Here is an 18,248-nt window from a genome sequence, read left to right on the forward strand (position 1 = left end):
ACTGAACTATCTGTAAAACTAACGGTTGAGGGAAGGGGATGATCTATTCTGAATTCACATGGGACTCTTCAAATCTGTACAGTATACCAGTTTTTCTGATTTAAGGCATGATAAAGAGGAATGAAAATCAGTAACAGGGAAGCGCCTGAATATTTAAATCTAATTAAAGAACAATTCTTTGGGTTATTTCTGTTTGCTGGTCATAACCACGACATACAGTCGCTTTATGCTGAAAGACACAGCCTTAGCTCTTACAACTAGAAATGGAATTTTGCGATACAACTTATTCATAAACAGCCGGAAATCCAAATGTCTGAAACAAAAAACTAAAAATCGGATACAACCTGTCTGTGATGGAGTGCTATAACAAAACCCAAAAGACAAGCAAAAGTTTCTCCATCTTTTCTGATCCTTGAGCCTAAAAAACACAAAGCTGTTCCAAGGGGTGGTTTAGATTTTTTTCCTGCTTACTGCGTTGTTGCTTTTACTGTATTTTGCTTATAGAGCTTACAGTGGATATGTATTCAATAATTCACCATTAAAAGCTGTTGTGTCTATTTATGTCCAACGCTTCCCCATGGTAAGCTTCAGATGTGTTTCGCTTTGCAGCAGGCTTTTGAACTGTATTAGGGAAATGGATAAAAAATAATAAGGTCCAGAATACCCAGCAGTTATTAAATGGTTATTAATTGAAAGAAAAACTGCTGTACGTGTTTGAAATGATCTGGCAAAATATTTAAATTGGTCAATTTAGAAATGAAGAGAAGTCCCAAGTGCTGGGATCACAAGCACAAGCAGAGGAAAAGTAATTAGCAGCTATGTGTGCAGAAAATAATTGGCATGTGATGTGCGGAGACGAAAAGGGATGGGTCACAAGTCTAAACAATAGGGGCTACAGCATGAAGTATCACTGCAGGCTAGAGAGCAAAACTGCCAAATAGAACATCACAGATCCTTTTCTAAGGTGCCTGAACTACAGTTGCTTCAAGTTATCTCCACCCATTTGTGCCTGACGTAAAAACACATTATAGATGGCTTTCGAGGGTCTGTTATACATTCAGCTCTTCTTATTGTGTAAACGTACTTTTTAGATATGATTAAATGAACATTAAACTGTTAAGCATAAGATGACAAATGTGTTTTTTCTTTGGACTGAGCAAGAACAAGATGAAGACAAGGAAAATCTAGGTTAAGCTAACAATATTTTTTTTTTTGAGATTCAGACTTTATTTTAACATGGTAGATGTTTGCCTGAACACTTTTATGATCAAAGATATTAATATCTCAATCACATTCCAGCCTACCTACACTGCACTGTATTCCCTGTTTGGCCATTTGCACCTGAATTTTGTATCACAGAATGAGCTACATAGAACTGTAAAAAATAGACAAGGCAAGTGGTTGGAAAGGGAAAGTTTAGAAGCATAGTTAAGCAAGACATGGCTTATGTGTACATTTTACACAGCTCCACTTGGCGCCATTTTCATGCAATCCTTGGGAAGTCTTAATCCAAGGCCATAGTCACTAACTGCTTTCCAATCCCAGCTCCAACCAAGGCATGCTGTCAAGGAAAGCAAAAATCAATATAGTCTCTGCTCCTGATTATCCCGGTTCTAGAAAGCGTGTTCAACCATCAGATGCTACCTTAATCTGATTTGCTTCCTATTTGAGCAGGAACTACCCCAGCTAATGACTTGTATAATGCGCCATTGCTGAGCTCCGTACTAGGCGCATGTCAGCGTCACACCGGCCGATAACAGGGATTAAAAGGGCAGAGAGAGAGAGAACCTATTGATTTTCACTTTTTGCTTTAAGCCTCAGCTTCCAGTAAGTTAATGGGAGCAAATGTTCAACCTGGCGACAAGACACATCAGTGGTAACAAGGTGGAAGCATTTACTATGTGTTCATACAGTTGAAGAGGTCCCAACATTTGATTGCTGACAGTTGTCTGGGCCTAGGTGAAACATGTCAAATGGCTATTTAGTCAGTTAAATTCAACATGTTTCCATTCAAAAGATTAATGTCTGTGTTGTCCTAGTCACTGGCTATCATTGACATCCTCTTCTGATAAACAAGGAATCAATAAACTGATTAAACAATCACAACAGATTGCAAATCTTTCTCTTCCCTTGCTGTCCACCCAGGCACAAGACAAGCTGTAAGGAAACCCTTTCACAGAAAGGTATGGATTAAATCGATGTACCTCCTTCCCCTAAATGAGATAAATTTGAAAAGTTTACCTCAATGACTTCTTTAAGTGTCAAGTTAGAAGCAAAGTTTTTTTTTGCCCTTTTGTTTTCATAGGCTAAGCACTCTTCACTCACAGTATTTACCTTCAAAGAGATCTATAAACTGAAGACCACAATCATCGACTAATCTCATGCATAAAATTGCAAACAGCAACCTTCTGAAGCATCATTCACCTATCCATGCATTCATTTATCAAAGAAATGAGCAGCCTACATTTCCAAGAAGAGCGATATCTAGCCTCAATTAATACAATTAATATTATTAATACTATGAATAATAGAACACTTACACTTACAGATTCAGTTGATAATGTGCTACAGTGGTGCAGATGCAGACTCAAATAAAATATGGGAACACAATAATGTTTCTACACACATTAATCACAAAGAGCTGACCAGGGCAGATCATACTGCAAGAGTCTAAAAATATGGTTTTAGTGCAGAGATGGTGCAAAGTTCATGCACTTCCTTTGTGGTGCCTGGGATGTAGTAGGATACACAGCAATGACGGTCCCTACTGATACGACATCGCAGCTCTGAGAGGAATACCTGACAAACCTGCAGCTAAGGTCACAGGACCATGAATATTCCTCTCCTCATTAAAATAAGTGTTCTATTCAACTGCCAGGAACAAATACACAAATATGCAAAGCCTTTAGCACTGAAACGGCTTTAAACGTTAGTCTTCAAAGCAGATACAAAGCTGCATATACAAAGAAACTTAAGGTCTAATAAGAAGGTAAAATCCACATCAAGGGTGCTTGCAAGCAGCACAGCTGGTAAATGGTTGTCTGCTGTGATCCAGATGTTATGAGAGCGAGAATAGGTCATTTTAAGAGCTAGAATTTGCCAAGTAGTGAGGGACCACTGAACTGCCACGTGTAGGATTAGTCAAATAGGGCTCTGTCTGCTCCTCATTCCCTATACATTTTGTACACTTTCATCTGAAGCTTTCATAATCACATCCTTTAAAATTCCTCACCTACTGCCTTGCACCCCTTAATAATACCACTGTTATTTACAGTAATCATTGAAATCCCCTTCTTTGCTACTTGTCACATTTCTTTGACTCTTATCTTTGATCCTTCTACCATCCCTGTAAACCCTTATATATATATAACCCATTTATACATATAAAGTAATCTAATCATGCTGGCACAACTGAGGTTTCCCATCAAGTGCCTCTTCTAAACCAACATGAGGTAGTTTTCTTGCTGGATTTAAAAAGTCAAGTGGCAGTTTGAACTGAATTGAAATTTGTAAAATAACTGTGTCCCTCTATACACAGCTTTTGAAGTAACACGCTCTTTCCATTCTGAAGAGGATTTTTTTTTGTAAGAACCACTTGTATAAAACCATTGAGAGCTCTTACTTTTTTTTTTACTTCCATTGAGACTCTCATTTGATTTATCAATGCAATTTGCCTTTTCTTCTCATGACCAAAACGTGCACTTTTCCAAGTCACTCCACCACCACCCCCATTAGTGTACAGGCTATATAGTTCTCGCATAATATTTTCATGCTTTGATTTGTATAAAATAAGTAATATTATGATTTGAGTCTATTAGGGAGGGTTACAAATGGTTTAATGCCACTATTATTTTTATTATGACAACAAATTACAGTATTTGTGACAAATATTTGACCATCAGTAAGAGTACAGTTGTCCAACACATACAATGTTAAACAAAGTTAGTGAAAAATCGGAAAATATGAAAGCCACCTCACATAAAGGTTTTGCATAATTCATTGGCTACTCCATTTAGCACTGTGATTTCAGGAGAACAATGTTTCACAGAGAAAGAGACAGCTAGCCTTCACCTTGTAGTGCTCTTCAGCAATTTCAGAAACACATTAAGCTCTTCTTCGTCTTTGCATTTGGAATGGTCACCAGGAAGTGCAAGACCAGGCAATCACAGAAATCGCCCAGCAGTGCAAGACTAACATTAAACACAGCACAAGGAAGCTGTGCTATCTAGAATAGCTGTTAATAAACATTTCCAGGAGGGATTCCAAAAGTGTTTGCTTCAGAGCAGACTTTTCTCCTTATATGCCAATAACTACATAAGAACGAAGGAGCCTATTATGCTAGAGACATTCAAATGTTTTTCACCTGTGAGTGGTTAAGGCATTTTGAATGTGTTCTGTATGAAGAGAGAAAAAAATCTGCATAACTGTATAGTAAAACTGCTAAATGCAGCAAAGTTCACACCAGGCTGGCCTCCACAACCTACAGTTTGCGAACAGAAAGAATATTATCTATAGCTTAAATTATAAAACATTATGCATGTGTTATAACAAGAAGCATTTACGACGGGATTATGAAATCCTTATGTGGCAACATTCAAATAAAGTGTTACCAGAGATATTACACATAGGCAGCATGGAGGAACAGCATTGCTTCCTCATAGCGCAGGGGCCCCCGAGTTCAACTCCTGCAATCTACGTGGAGTGCTTTCTGTGTGGAGTGTGTATGTTCTCCCCGTGTTTGTATGGGTTTCAGACATGCTGAGATAATTGACTTCTATAAAAAATTGCCCCTGCTTTGTGGCCCCATGATGGTCTGTGTCCTGTCCAGGGTATATCCTGTCTTGAGCCCATTGCTTGCTGGGATAGGCTCCGGCTTCTCCCAATTCCCTGTACTGGATAAAGTGGTTTAGAAAATGTAACAGACGTATGGATATAACAGATACACGTTTGGAAGATGTGCCAGGGATTAAGGAATCCCCCACAGATAAATACATCACCATATTACCTTGAATGAAAGCTATGTGACATTAATTTTAAATTAACCAGCTGAGGTGTTTAAACAAGGGCAGAGCTTACCCAAGGGTGCATTTTCTTATATTTGAGGTTTTTCATGAGTCATGTTGGCAAACAAATGCGGATGTCAAGCACTTTGAACATACTGAGATTTTCTATCCTTTATTTCTTGTTAAAAAGATTTTTTACTGAAGACAGAGGTATGTACTCTAAAGTTATGTAAACTTGTCTTCTTGCTTTTCTTTCTAATTCAATGATGATTTCCGCAATACAATCTTCCGCTTCTTACTTTTCTTTTCAATTCAATGATGTTTTTCTCAATCCAATACAGCTGTGGAGCTATTCCCGTACCTGTTAATGTTTAGAGGCCTTTTTCATCCACCTGCTTTTAATGTACTGCTTGTTTAAGGGCAGTTCTTACGTCAGCAATAATTATTTAATAGTGACGTTAAATCATGGGAGGTGATAAAAAAATGAGCTATAAGTTGTGAATGAAGCTGGTCAGGATTCATCCTGTGTAATCTAAAAAAACAAGATGCGTACAAATCATACTTGCTCTGACACATTCAGACAATGGACTTGACCAAAAGTGAGTCACATGTCGCATCCCACTCAAAATGAAATAACAAAATTATACCAGTGCTAATGAGACATAGTGAGAGAGATGTCAAAAAGGCAATGAGGCTACTTTCTCAGCATCCTTATTTTATTTTCAAATGAAACAGCTTGGTCTGCATTACAGATTTTCAACAAATAGAATTACTTCACTTATAACATTAATATCCCTTTTTCATTCGTTAGGTTAAATGTTTTTTTTGCTCCTTTTCAAAAACTGATGTCAAAGTGTTAGCAGTCATTAACTGCTAATTCTTCCTCCCATTCTTTTAATTAACTACAAAATCACTTGTGCATGGCTTGGACTCAGACTCTGGCAAAAGCCGGGTTTATAGAACAGAAGGACTGTCCTCTCGTTACAGAAACAGCAGGGGGGAGAAAGAGCTCAAGGCACCGCAGATCCGAGCGGATGCTAGACAGAGAGGTGCTGAGCAATACACAACTACGGAATCATAACATAATGTGCTCGGTTATTTGGCCCATCATTTATTCCATTTCCTCAAACACACACTAGCCCAGCCATCCATCAGTGACTGAGCAGCCTGGCTGTCCGGAGGTTCAATAACAGAGCTACAGCGGAAGTATTTAAAAAAAAGCAACAGCTGCCAATGCCATAGTGAGACAACTTCTGCTTCTGTCAATAAGTAGAAAGGTGGTATCGCAATGTACTTCACCAGCATGATCTCCGTGTTACACAAAATGAACAAAAAAAAAAACCTCCCAAAAGGCAAGATCAATGAACATGACAGGTAAAAGAAAAAGAAGTTTTTCCGGTTCTCGCCACAGAATGCACACGTCAATCATTTTGGCAAACGGGTTTGATGCTGCATTAATGTGGCAGCTCATTTAAATTTTCTTCATTCGAAACCCCAAAGAGACATGGGTTTCTTCCTGAGATGGCTGCACCTCGAATCTTTTTAAAAATCAAAGTTTAATATAAAAGAGTACTTCCTTTCATACACTGCAGCAGAACATTAACAGCACACAGACTTGGCACTTGACATGTATTCCAATTAAAGAGGATTGCTTCTCGCAGATGTCTAACACTGTGCTTGAGACAACCAAAGCACATTCTTCCATTATGTTGGATCTCATATCTTGATGGAAGAGGGTTCAGACCCTGTATAAACCACAAAACACAGACTGAAAGGAAACAAATTCAGTGGCTACATGAACACAGCGTTTCTCTGTTAGTCGACTACACTGACAGCTGTGGACCATTCTCAAGACCTTCTCCAAGCCTGACTGACTTTCATCTTACATTAAAAGCCCATTTTACCCTTGGCAGGGCAATTTTCAAAGTGGCTCCCTGGCTAGCTGAGGCAATGCACAGGAGGTTTGTTTTTATTTCCAAGATCAAAGATTCTGTTTTGTGACCCCTCAGCATATGTATTTAACAAACAGACTAGCATGCTATTCAAATTGTACTTTTCCTGAAAAATGGCAGACTGCAATGTTGAATTTCTGTAGGATTTGTTATTTATTTCTTCCAGATCAGGTTCAGAAACAATCAAAAAAATGTATTTTCACATGGTGGCCCAGTGGTTTGTTTGATCTCCTTGTGTTAGCGTAGGGGTTCTCCCCACAGTCCAAAGACATGTTGGTAGTTTAATTGGCTACTGGGAAAACTGGCCCTAGGTGCGAGTGTGTGCGTGCTTTGGTCTGTGCATGTTCTGCTCTGGACAGGCATCCTATACAAGGTGTAACCCAGCTTGCGTCCATTGCTTGCTGAAATAGGCTGACTCCCGCCTCTGACCCTGAATTAGATGAGGCAATTAGAAACTGGATGGATAACACACCTCTACAAACTTTTGGAACACCCCGCTGTACGGATCTGTTTGGAGTTATGGATTGGTATAAACTCACTGTGGAGGAAGGACAAGGGTGGTAGGCTGAACTTTCGGACGTCGTTTGGCAGAGGCACCCATCTGATTGGCAGAGCGCTTCAAGGACTGCTGGTTGAGAAGACTAGATGCCAGACCAGCATGGTATTGCAACTGGAAAGATAAGAAAAGAAAACAGAATAGAACATGTTAGACAAATCTCCCTTGGCCTGCCAGTTCATTTACATCTGCTTCTTACAGCTCTTAAATGCTGACCGGTCAGGTCAGGCAGAAGATACTGCAATGAACAAAACACAACAACTTTGGAGAAATACCTGCTCATTCAACACTGGTGAAAGAGGCAGTCTCTAGAGAGTAGGGTGTTACTGCTTTTAACTAAATTAAATTTAAAAATATAAAACACAATGTAAGGGCTGAAAAGCTTACGAACTGCTGCAACAATATAAATGAAACTAAATCTTTTTTAAGTTAAATACACAAGAGAAAAGTTATAACAACAGGGAGTATAACGATATCAGCTAACAGTTAGCATTAATAATAGATTAGTAGAGTATGATTGAGCTAGTGTAATGGAGGACAACCTGTGGCCTGAGAGCTACATGCAGCCCTTGGAGACATAAAACAAACTACCCACTTTACTAAATCTAGTGATGGTTTCAGATTGTTTTTTCCTTACACTTAAATTATGGCTGTTCATGGTTTTGCAACTTCTTGGTCTTTTCTGCTAACTTATGAAAACATGTTTGGAAAAACCAGCTTAATTTAGAAGTACTATACTAATAAGACATAACAAAATCAATACGATAATAATCACTATTCATAAACACATTCTAAAACATGACTTGCTGAAAATCTTCTCTTGAAAGCATTCCCTTCTTCATGTTATGTAAAAAGTTTAGAACCTCTATTGAATAAAATTATTGGAAGCAATATCATTAATACAAACTCAGCAGCACCTCAGAGAGAAAGAGGCTGCAGTCCTTAACTTTCATAACGTTTACAATATTTATTAACATGATATAGATTCTTATAAGCTGGAGCTTACCTTATAAAAAAATAAGTAGATGACTCTCACTTTAATACGCATTAATAGTATTTTTGGCATGGAGGCCAAACGTGGAAAACATTTCAATCCATAGTAATTAAAAATTAATATGCTGACATTAATATTACCATCATCATGAATAAACATTTTAGGGAGATCATCTATTCATAATTACAAAAAGGGCCAAAATGTGCTGTGCACAATGTGTGGTGCTTGATATAAATATACAAGGAGATGCATTGGCATCCCTGTATCAATAGTACACTCTAGAGCAGGGTAGCCAACCAGTCGAGGAGTGCTTGCCAGTCGATCGATCCATAAATGGGCTACTTGACTATTTACTTTTTTCGATAGCCTAAAAATGCATTCAAATCTGTGCATGTAATGTCATACATTTTACTGCCCTTGTGTGTGTTTAACCCTTGTCGAACGGGTTGTAAAAGTCTCTTCCCTGAGTGCTGGCTGACACTGAAAAAAGGCTACAGGAGCTCCGTAAATAGTGTTGTGTGCTACCCAAGAATGTTCTCTTGGTTATTGCCGCACAAACCCCACATTTGCTACAGTGCATAGTGGAGCGAAACAGAGTGGCTGTGACAAATTCGCCAACAGTTTGTTAAGTTTGATTGCCTATTTGATAGCTGTAGTGTTTGAGCGAAAATGATAAAGCAAAGGACCGAAAACCTACCATTACCACAAGGAATGGGAGCGTGAATATTATTTTGTACTTTCGGATTCAAACCTGCAATGCTAGCGTCTACACGCAAAAGGGAAATATAGAACATTTCAAAACTGCACACAAAACGTATGATGTGGACTTTTCCCCTAAAAGTGAGTTACGTAAAAGAAAAGTTGAAAAATTTAAAACTCAATTAGCAGCAGTCGTTTTTTTTTTAACGAGGCCTATTACAAGAGGAAAAGCGGCAATCATCGCATCATTCTGTGTGAGCCACGTCTTGGCTAAACACAAAAAGTAATTCAGGGATCGAGAAGTAATAATGAAAGTGATGAGGCTGCTGACTTGCTGTTTGGAGATTTCAAAAACGGACATTTTTGGCGAGGTTCAGACAGCTGTTGCCTGAAATCTCAAGTCGTCTAAACACGGTGAATATGCCCAATTAGAGGATGACCAGTGGCTTCTGGATTTAGCATTCCTCACAGACTCGACTGAACTGCTGAATTAGCTGAATGTCGAGCTGCGGGGACAAAATAAAAATGTCACCGACATGATCGGCAATGTCAAAACGTTCAAAAAAAAATTACAAGTGTTCTCAAGCAAGTTTCTCAGTGCCAATGCTCACATTTAGATAGGATATTCTGTTTTTCTAAAATGGGGAACATTACTTGTTCACTGTAGCATGAGTCACTTGCTTTGATATGCTGTCATATTAGTGATGGGTATCATTATTTTACTGATCACAGTCTGTTTTTCCTATATCAGAGCTTCAAATTCATCCTGGTAGATCGCGCAGGGCTGGCAAATGAAAACGTAGATCTTGCATTAAAAAAAGGTTGGGCACCCCAGCTCTAGAGTGCATTGTATTGAGTGGATTTACCCATAGTACCAAATCATTAAGTATGGTACAAACCATTTGTTTTGCAGTATGGACATAGTGTGCCACCATTTTGCTTCACAAATAACCCTAAACCCCCACTTACCGAGATGATCTAAGTAATAAAACACGGAGGAGACAAGCTAAGAAAAAAAGGAAGTGTCAGGATTTTTTTTTAACATGCCTGTGTCATCATTTAATCAACTTGTAATTTAGTGGAGGCGGGAAAGCAATGTCATTGTAACAGGTATAGATCTATACTGCAGTACAGGGTTCTGACAGAGACAAATAACATACTTAACAGAATCAGAGCCACGCAGGCCAGTGGAATTTCAATCGCCACCATCCGAAATCAAACGGTTCTCTGACTCCTGGCCTGAAGCAGTGAAGTCTTGCCTAGAGGCTCCAAAAGTGTTTTAAAATCATCAGTGGCTTCCAATTTCCATATTTTTGTGGATTGTTTTTTTTGCTTTTGATGTTGCTGATATTATGCAGTTAAAGCAAAGTGGCTGAAATGCTACAAAACTGTCTGGGCTTTCTCATGGGAAGATGTTTTTGTCTCAGAATATACATATAATAATTCATAATAATTGCTTACACTTATATAGTGCTTTTCTGGACAGTCCACTCAAAGCGCTTTAGAGGTAATGGGGACTCCCCTCCACCACCACCAATGTGCAGCATCCACCTGGATGATGCGACGGAAGCCATAGTGCGCCAGAACGCTCACCACACATCAGCTATTAGTGGGGAGGAGAGCAGAGTAATGAAGCCAATTCATAGATGGGGATTATTAGGAGGCCATGATTGGTGAGGGCCAATGGGAAATTTGCCCAGGACGCCGGGGTAAAACCCCTACTCTTTTAGAGAAACGCCTTGGGATTTTTAATGACCACAGAGAGTCAGGACGGTGCCTGTTTGCAGTATAGTGATGGGGCATTAGGACCCACATGGACCGAAGGGTGAGCGTCCCCTGCTGACCCCACTAACATATGCAGAAGATGACAGTTTGTTGAAGCAAAGAGTTACACAAAAATATGGGTGCAAGCCCACCAGTGACTGGAAAAGTAGATAACGACAAATAAAAACAAAAACTAAATTTTTTACTGCTGCTGTTCACTAGAAATAGAGCACACACTAGGCTGCCTTCATTGTAGTCTTTCTCTACACCGCATTAAATATTACTATTTCAATAGCCCAGTGCAGTTTCTGCATTGCACTTCCTGTTATGGCTTTATTTTATTTTTTATTAATCAAATTTCCTATATTTTTACAATTCTAGATAATGGATTCTGCTTGGCAAATAACTTGGCTTCCATGTGCACCTTTTAGACAGAGTAGACAGTTTCCTCCAAGCTCCCAATGGAGTACAGATATAGCCATATAATCGAGACCTGGGCTAGCCTATTAGCTAACTGTGACCAGGATTTCCCCAAGCAGCAGTGCACCACTGTTTGAGTGCTGTCGGGGCTGGCTGGAGCTGGGCCTGCACTTCAATCCGTGGTGTTCTGCATCAGTCCTCCCTTCAAGACTGTCTGCACTACTGACGAACACAAGTAGAGAATGACAGCACCTGATTCACAAGACTCACCCATGACGTCTATGTTTCCACTGTGCTGGAGTAAGAGCCGTACTGGTTGGCTGAGATGATTAATAAACTGAAGAATGTCAATAAAAAGTATTTCTAATGCTATTTTAAAAAAAGAAATAGATAGATAGATACTTTATTGATCCCGTGAGGGAAATTGCAGTGCAACAGCAGCTTAACACACACAACACAAGCATATATGTAGGATGGGATACATATATCGTGGAAGCTTTTAAAATGGACTCTGATGAGTATTTACCAGTTAATGGAAACAGAACCAATGACAAGCATAACAACATTAAATAAAAAGTCAGCTGCACGTACACAAATCTTAGGAATCTATGCTCACTTGAGACTTGCAAATCTAGGACATGACAATACTTCCAAGGAATAATTCCTGCCCACATGTCTGTCCTTTTACCCCCAAAACAAATGTAAATACAACATTTCCTTTAGCATGCTGAATGCAAAATAATCACTGAATAGTTATACAGCATTCATAGAGTCAATATTCCTGGGGCTAACCAGTCAGTAAACAGGTGGCCAGCTTGATTCCAGCTAATTACTAAATCGTCAGTATGCTGCACCCGTTTCCCCACAGTCTGATTCACTATTCAGGCTCTGTATCGGTTTCCTCGCTTCAACACAGAACCCTTCAATTAGAGCTTAAATAAATCCGTAGCCTGTTAATTGCTATTAAAATATTCCACCTCTTCTCCTAATTAGCCCACATCCACTGTACTGGTAATGCTTAACAGAACGAGCAGCAGACGGTAGAGCACTCCCCCGGTTTAAATCTGGCTGACCAAAGCGGGTGCGATAACATTAAATTATTTTAATTAATCGCAGCTCCTTCACAGCTAATGAGGCTAGTTTGCAAAGTCTGAATCTCAAACCAGGAGTTTACACCCAGGGATGCTGAGAGCCGATATGAAACACCACCAGCTGCAGTTCTGAAATTAATACTTTGCATGGAACAACTTCACAATTGGTCTTCCACCAAACGCCCAGCAGCGACATGGAAGACGACAAAAGTTCGAGCTGCATTTTGTGCAGGACAGGCATTACAGAGACAAACAGCAGAGGTTTCAGTGTTTACTCTCCAGCAGGGCTGGGGCATGGCTCTGAATCTGCAGGACATGCCAAATCCCCATTCAAAACATTCTTGCATTGTGCAATTCCAAAATTGACCACTGTGCAGGTAAGATATTACAGGTGACAGATGTCTCAGAAGTCCAAGTTGCAAGAACTCCTGCCAACATTTTGTTTAGTTTTTTTTATTGTGTGATAAAGAAGGGGAAAACTCACATTACAGAGAAAGCCAAAACATCGGGGGTTCCCTTAGTATGTTGAGCCACAGAGCCAGAAAGACTGTCATTATCTTCATTCAGCTTTATAATCCCTGGCACATGCTCTGGTCTCCTGCTACCAATTCTATTCAATTAGTGCCAGATGATGGCCTGACTACTCGTTCATTCTCCTGTGCGGGTTTCTCTCGCTCTGGGAAGTGTTAGACTGATCAGTAAAATGTTAGCTGACGTCCTTGGGAAGGCTTAAAGTATACATGTATTCAAACAGCACAACAGCAGAGTTTTTTTTTTTTGGGGGGGGGGGGGTTGGGAATAAACAGCAATGTGCAGGTAGAATCTTTCAATGGGGAAAAAGATGAGAAAATGAGAAAAGATCCAAGGGCTGACAGCTGAATGTGTTATCTGCAGCAGAGCTCTAAATTAAAAAGAAGGGCATCCGGCAACATACGAGCAGCGGGTGCTTAAACGCTGACAAAGGACACTGGTAGCATAATTACTGTCAAGATCAAACAGAATGGAAAAGACATGGAGCTCCATTGGAGACCAATAAGGGGATGATGGGAGGTGATCTCTGTTGTTTGATTGCCATTCTGATCAGGCAGATCGTAACAGAGACAAATTGTCTAACTTACTTTTGTCTCTTAAACTTTCTTTGCAAGAAAACATTTGAAAGTATTCTACATGCCAAAGACGGAATGGTCGGGAAAGGCAGAAAAGCAGTACAGATGAGAGTAAACTTACCCATACTACGTATATGCAAAGAAATATAGACAGGTCTGTCAAATGTCACATGAAGAAATTAAATGCAGTTTAACATCGCTTAATTGGGTTTTTGTAATGCACTATAATAAACCACTAAAAATATAAAATGCTTGTAATCTCATACCATGTCTTGTTACAACTACTCACCAAAATACGAGCAGTGACTTTACTGGATAAAGTCTACTATAAGGTTCTCTGCTTGCCATGTAACAGTGACAAAGTCATTAGAAGTATAAGTATCAGACAGTACAGTTGTATACAGAATTACAGAGCAAATATAGGAGAATAACAAAATGCAGACAACTGCAAATCATCTATTGCTTTTTAGGTAATGGGGATTCTGGTCCACCAGCACCCACCTGGATGATATGACGGCAGCAAAAGTGCACCAGTACGCTCCCCACACATCAGCTCTCAGTGGGGAGGAGAACAGAATGATGAAACCAATTCATAGATGGGGATTATTAAGAGGCCATTATTGGTAAATTTGTGAGAACCTGAGGAAGGTGCACCCTGCTGGAATGCTGTCACATTAGCAGAAGCTCACAGGAAGGACAGAAAGCAAGTGAGGTTCCAGGGCTTGCTCATTACATTACAGTCAGGCTGCCACTTGCCAGTCACTACAGGTGGAGTTCTGTACAAACTAGACTTATTCTGCATCAGGTGTGATGGTTAACTGCTTCTGGACACCATGACTCATGGCCTCCCAGATCTGGGTCTAATATCAACAGACTGTGTTTGTGGCTGTAATGTCCTGTCAAGTTAGAAGTTACTGGCTGTGAACACCCCAGATGGTAAGTAGCAGTGAGCCGACTTCGTCAGGCTCTAACATATCAGTAGCACGAAGGCATTCTTTTTGTTATAAGTGAGACATATTATTTCCCTTCAGAGTTGTTCTTTATATTTACCAAGCTTGGCATCTAACAGGTTAAACTCATCACCTGTCCCCCATAACACTCTCACTAATGAGGCAATTCAATGCTTACGCAACATAGTCATTCCAATGTTACATAGTGAGAACCTGAAATTCACACCAAAAGCAATATCCAAAATCGCTGTATTTTATTTTTGTAAAAATGTTTCTTAAAATGTTTTTTGAGGTTCCGATGGATATTTGGTAAACTAATAAAAAACGCAAACTTGGTGTTCTACCACAAAATAAAAAAGACCCAGTGTCTATATATTAAAATGAGATACATACACATTGACCAAGTAAGTGAAATTCGTTTATCCGTTTTTGTCTGTAAGAGCAATGGAAAGGATTTGGAGGATAAGGATGACAATGGAAAAACATACTGTAAAAGAAGAAAAAGAAAAAAAGACCCTGTAATGAGTGACGTCTAAATATTGTTTGCATGGCCTAGCACAAGTATATCACAATGAGTGAAGTAAACTCACTGCAGAACTTCCAGCCTAAAATAGCAGTTAACCTTCTGGTCCACTGAATGAAGTCTGAGGGACAAAACAGATATTAATTCTTCTCTTTCATTTTAGCAAGCTGTATGCCTCCCAGGCACCCATCTCATTACTCATTGAATGAGAACAACAGACGTGTGTGAACAGGACTCCTTCAGTAAAGAAGAGCTTTGGCTCAATGCCTTTTGTGATGAGACATAAACTGAACACCATGAGTGACTCTTCCAGGACCTGGACACCAGTACATGGTCAAAGAAGGTATCCCTTCAGCATTTGTGCTCAGACAAATGAAATGGCTTTAAAGATGGCTGCAGTGAAGAAACAACCATCTTATTTTCTTTTTTTTACTCCCAGCCTATGTGCTAATCTGCAAATGACAAGTCACTCCAAATAATGTGCTGACAAGTAATAGTTTCTAGTGTCAAAATTAAGATTAACAGTTGTGGAAAATTTTGGCAAAAGAAAATGATTCAAACTTTGATTCTTGTTCCAAAAACAGACATTGACTCAACTAGCTATTGAGAGGTAGAGTGCAAAATTGAATCATCATTTAGCAACGTAGGCTGAATGAGAGGAATTAATACAATGCTTCTAAATTATATTTTACTTTTAACTGTGTCATGCATCCATTTGATATTTTCATACATGTTGACTACAATAAATCACTCCAGTCCCATAGAATTATTTTATCAGTGTTGTATCAGTCTGGAAAAGAAAACTCTAGGGCTGCCTGCCAGGTACAGCATTTTGAATTTAATCATCAATACAGATGTGGAATATATTCATACAATTTCCAGAACCCACTTGCTTGAAGAAAAACTGTGCTCAATGAACATTTTTCTCACAATGACCTTCACATTTTCTTTGATTTCATCCAACTGATAGAAGTAAAAAATATATATATATAATTTTAAATACTTTGGATAGTTCACAGTCTCATCTCCAGACAGGCTGTAAAACAGTTCTGCTGGCAATTTGGACAAACTGTGGGGGGCATGTGGTATCAGCAGTAACTAAGGTCCAGATTAAATCAAAACCTTTACCCACCTGCCAACACTGAAATCCAAACAAATTCAGTCATGCCCAATCTTTGAACACCAGATGCTTCTTATATCTATCCAGTGGAATCCTGCCACCAAGTAATGGGTTTGGATTGTGCTATTAGTTGGTGGGGCACAGTTTTGATCTAATTCAAACTTAGTGCAGCATTTTAAACAAATCCCTCAAGGAACCCTGCATTAGGAGAACCCTCTGAACTTGCATATGTGGCATAAACATGCTGTCAATCTTTACTCTTTTTCAGGTACATATTTTTTAATCACAGAGAAAAATGAGCAAATATATTAAATGCAATGTATAACAACTGGGTCAATCCCCAATAACACTAACCCTCCTTCCTCTCAGTCCTTAACCTCCACCCCGCCTGAACAGGAATAGAAAACCGTGGCATTGATTGATACGTAGGTACAATTTAACCAGGAACTGCGTTTATTCCATAATTTACTTACTACGCCTTTTTTGTCAGAGCCAGGAACATCCATCACGGGAGGGAAAAAGGAGGAGCAAAACTAAGAGAATACAGCATGTCTATCATGTAACTGACATTTCAAAGCACTCTGCCAAAGACTTTCTGGAAGCTGAGAAGACAACACATGAAGGTGGGAGCAGGGAAGGCAATAAGGAATGTACTGTATGTGGCTGTGTAGTCAGGGGGTTAATTAATTTTTAAATACCAGCCGAGGAGCTCAGGCTCCGTGGTATTTTCTGGGCCCGATTCTCATAAATCAGGGTTATGAGAAAGCGAATGAGATCGGACTTGCTCCACAGTGGAAACTAATTTGGGTTTAAACAAGTTTCTACATGTTGTGATTGAACAAGAGGGCGTGAAAATGTGACAGTGCGGCAGTGTTTTAATAAGATCCAAAACTAGCTCTGACCGCAGCTGAAATTAGTGTTGAAGGTGGGGTTTTTTTCATTTTTTTCCACCTTTGTTTATTAAAAAATGGGCACGAAGCAGTCTCAAGAAACGGTGTTAACTCTTCACTGGAATAAGGCCCATTAAATGGAATGGGAAAAATGCAGAAAGATGACAGGGACTAAAAGCACCTGGCTTCCATAGTGGGAACAGTGGCAGAAAAAAATATTTTTTAATTACATTCAATAAACAAGCCATCACAGAGCTCATTTTCATTCTGCTTGGCTATGTTTCATAAATATGTAATTATGGTTTGATAAGGTGGGTAAAGAACCTCTAGACAAAGGAATGATAACTTTTATTGTTATGGTACATGGAGAGGAAGACAAATGCAGATACGACAAAAAAAAAGTCTTTATTACCACATCTAAAATAAACAACAACTACCCCCCCTTGTGTGTTTGGCACTAAGACATTAAATATGCAAAAACTTATCAAAAGCATCCTGCTGTCAAAACCTTTTTTAATGAGGAATTAGTCTACTACGGAAAACAAACATGGTACATGATGTTTTAACATCACAGTGCTTTGCCTAAGAACTACGAAGGGATACCAACCTATGATGCTCTGACATCAAATAGCTTGTCTTTTCAGACAGCAGAAAAAGGTAGCAGGTTTTGGTTTGATTTTGTCGTTTCAAAATACCCCCCCCCCCCCATTTAGACTGACCAACCTATTAACCCCCCCCTTGCAAAGCAATCTGCCAGCTCGTAGTCCATCATTAACAAAGAGATGGGATCATGCTGCAAAAGCTCTGCTCACAGATCTTATGTGGGCGAGCTGCTGAAGCCAACTATTTGTCTATTCTGACGGCTTCATTTAACAGATGATTAAAGCCCGTGACCAGCTGGTATAATTTCATCACTGGGGAAAGAACAAAAACCTTTAACTCTTCCTCATACATCAACAGCTTTTGATCATGTTACTGATAAAAAAAAACTATAAAGTTAAGCTCCATGACTTAATGAAGTAATGCAAACCACAGAGAACACGCAGGTTTAACCTATTAAGCACATAGCTCAGGAAATTCAGAGCAAAATCACACATGATGAGCCAATAGAACCATGATTTTTAAAGTCTATATTACAGTACAAGAGAGCACTGTAAAATCTGAGTACATGGCCACTAAC

The 18,248-nt window shown here is 39.3% G+C and overlaps 1 protein-coding gene across 1 annotated transcript in view; it reads right to left on the bottom strand.

Moving 5' to 3' along the window:
* Nucleotides 1–18,248, bottom strand: part of med27 (mediator complex subunit 27) — a 94,476-nt gene that overhangs the window by 40,322 nt on the left and 35,906 nt on the right. Inside the window, exon 3 of the mRNA XM_006640655.3 lies at nucleotides 7,495–7,625. Coding sequence (XP_006640718.1) covers nucleotides 7,495–7,625 — 131 coding nt within the window. The remainder of the gene's footprint in view (nucleotides 1–7,494; nucleotides 7,626–18,248) is intronic.

Source organism: Lepisosteus oculatus, chromosome 24 (assembly GCF_040954835.1).
Source record: "Lepisosteus oculatus isolate fLepOcu1 chromosome 24, fLepOcu1.hap2, whole genome shotgun sequence".
Taxonomy (NCBI): domain Eukaryota; kingdom Metazoa; phylum Chordata; class Actinopteri; order Semionotiformes; family Lepisosteidae; genus Lepisosteus; species Lepisosteus oculatus.